Source organism: Geospiza fortis, unplaced genomic scaffold (assembly GCF_000277835.1).
Source record: "Geospiza fortis unplaced genomic scaffold, GeoFor_1.0 scaffold41, whole genome shotgun sequence".
Classification (NCBI taxonomy): domain Eukaryota; kingdom Metazoa; phylum Chordata; class Aves; order Passeriformes; family Thraupidae; genus Geospiza; species Geospiza fortis.
The window spans coordinates 809793-811495 of NW_005054299.1; the positions used below are offsets into that span (position 1 = coordinate 809793).

The 1703-nt window shown below is 44.8% G+C and overlaps 1 protein-coding gene across 1 annotated transcript in view; it reads left to right on the top strand.

The window, feature by feature from the left end:
- The first annotated feature begins 1549 nt into the window (after window positions 1-1549).
- Window positions 1550-1703, top strand: part of RAB3GAP2 (RAB3 GTPase activating non-catalytic protein subunit 2) — a 43072-nt gene continuing 42918 nt past the window's right edge. Inside the window, 1 exon segment of the mRNA XM_031059494.1 lies at window positions 1550-1680. Coding sequence (XP_030915354.1) covers window positions 1550-1680 — 131 coding nt within the window.

A 1703-nucleotide genomic window follows, 5' to 3' on the forward strand; every position in this document is an offset into this window, starting at 1 on the left:
AGCTGGGGTCCTGGAAGCAGAAAGCTCCTCATCTTTTTGCCAGGCTTGTGGAAGGGGCTGGGACTGCGTGGCTGCTCAGCACCCAGATAAAGCCACCATGGCCACAGTAGAGTCCTATTGCTGCCACCTCAGGTATATTTTATATAGAATGAATTATTCATTATGACATATTATTAGATGAAAGATCTTAACTAATACAAAAGTTAAAACTACTAGCAGTGTATAGTACAGAGTAATATAGTGCACTGTATCAAAGCAATTATATTAAAGCCAGCAAAAAGAAACAATGCCAGGCTCTCTCTCTTCAGGAAGTGTTTGTGTTTGCTCCATGCTGAAAACTCTCTTGTGGGTATTGCCTCTTCTGTGCCCTCTTTTATTGGTACTGCATTTATTACAAGCTTTTCAGTAAAATCGTGATTCCTGCTAGTGTTTTGTCGCTTGTTGGAGGAGGGTGGAGGGGCGATGCAGTTCAGTGGGGTTAACTTTCCCGCTAGGTGTTAAACCAGCACATCACTACAACAAAATAGAACAACTGAAGACATTAAAAAGTTGTCAGGGTAAATTAAAGCCAGTTTCTTTGCATATCTCACAAGAGATTTTCTGGCCCTTATAACCTGTTATAGTCTCTGCCTTTAGGGCAATCCAACTGGAGCCCATTTGGCATGAAACTTCTCTTAGTAAAAATTTGTTTAATCTTAGAAGGTATTTAAGGACCACGTAGAAGACCTAGACCACAAACCAAACTTGCAGAATAACTTGGACTTTCTCAGTTATTTCTGCTTTTCTCAGTTATATCTGCTTTTAGCTACATAAGACACGCATTGCTATCTATCACATAAAAGAGTATCACATAAAAGAGCCCTGTGAGAAAACAAGGAAGAGTTCTTATATACATGTATATATGTCTATGTGTACACATATAAAGGCTAGTCAAATAAGATCCATTAAAAATTTGTCAAGTCTTATGCATAGGGGAATTTGTATTTCCTCGGGGTCCAGAAAACATCTCTTGGTGTTCTTCCCACACATTCTTTTTTCTCCTTACCTGAAGAGGAGGTTTTGGAGGCTGCAGGTCAGCTGTCAGCATTGTACCAATGTCACTCCACAGCAAATCTCAATCATCATAATTGCTGCCGTCCTACAGATGCTGCAGTGTTCAGAGAAGAAATAGAAATGCGTTGACATTTAATCTAAATAAAAGCTTTGTATTTGCAAGAGCCATCAAGACTGAAAGGAACCCTGTCCATAAAAGGTGTTTTCTATTCATCGAAGTAACATGGGGGTTTTGGGCTGTGCTAGGTCAATATTAGGTCTAGATGGTAAAATCCAGTTGAGAGAGATGGGGTTGTTTAGCCTGGAAAAAAGAATGTTCAGGGATGATCTCATAGCTCTCTACAGCTACTTGAGAGGAGCTTGTGGGATGGTGGGCGATGGCACTTTTTTCCCAGGCAGCTCAGGACAAGATTAAATAGCCTCAAGCTGCGCCAGGGGAAGCTTAGGTCGGACATCAGAAGGAAACTCTCCCCAGAAAGCGCGACGGAACACCGCAATGGCGCGCCCTGGAGGGCGGCGCCCTCAGCGCTCCCCCCTCAGCACCTCCCCTTCGGGCCCGCCCCCCGTGGCGCATGCGCCGTGCGCGGGGCCGCGCCTGTCCGGAGGGAAGTGGCCGAGCGTGTCCGGGTTGGGCGGCGGCGGGCCTCCTG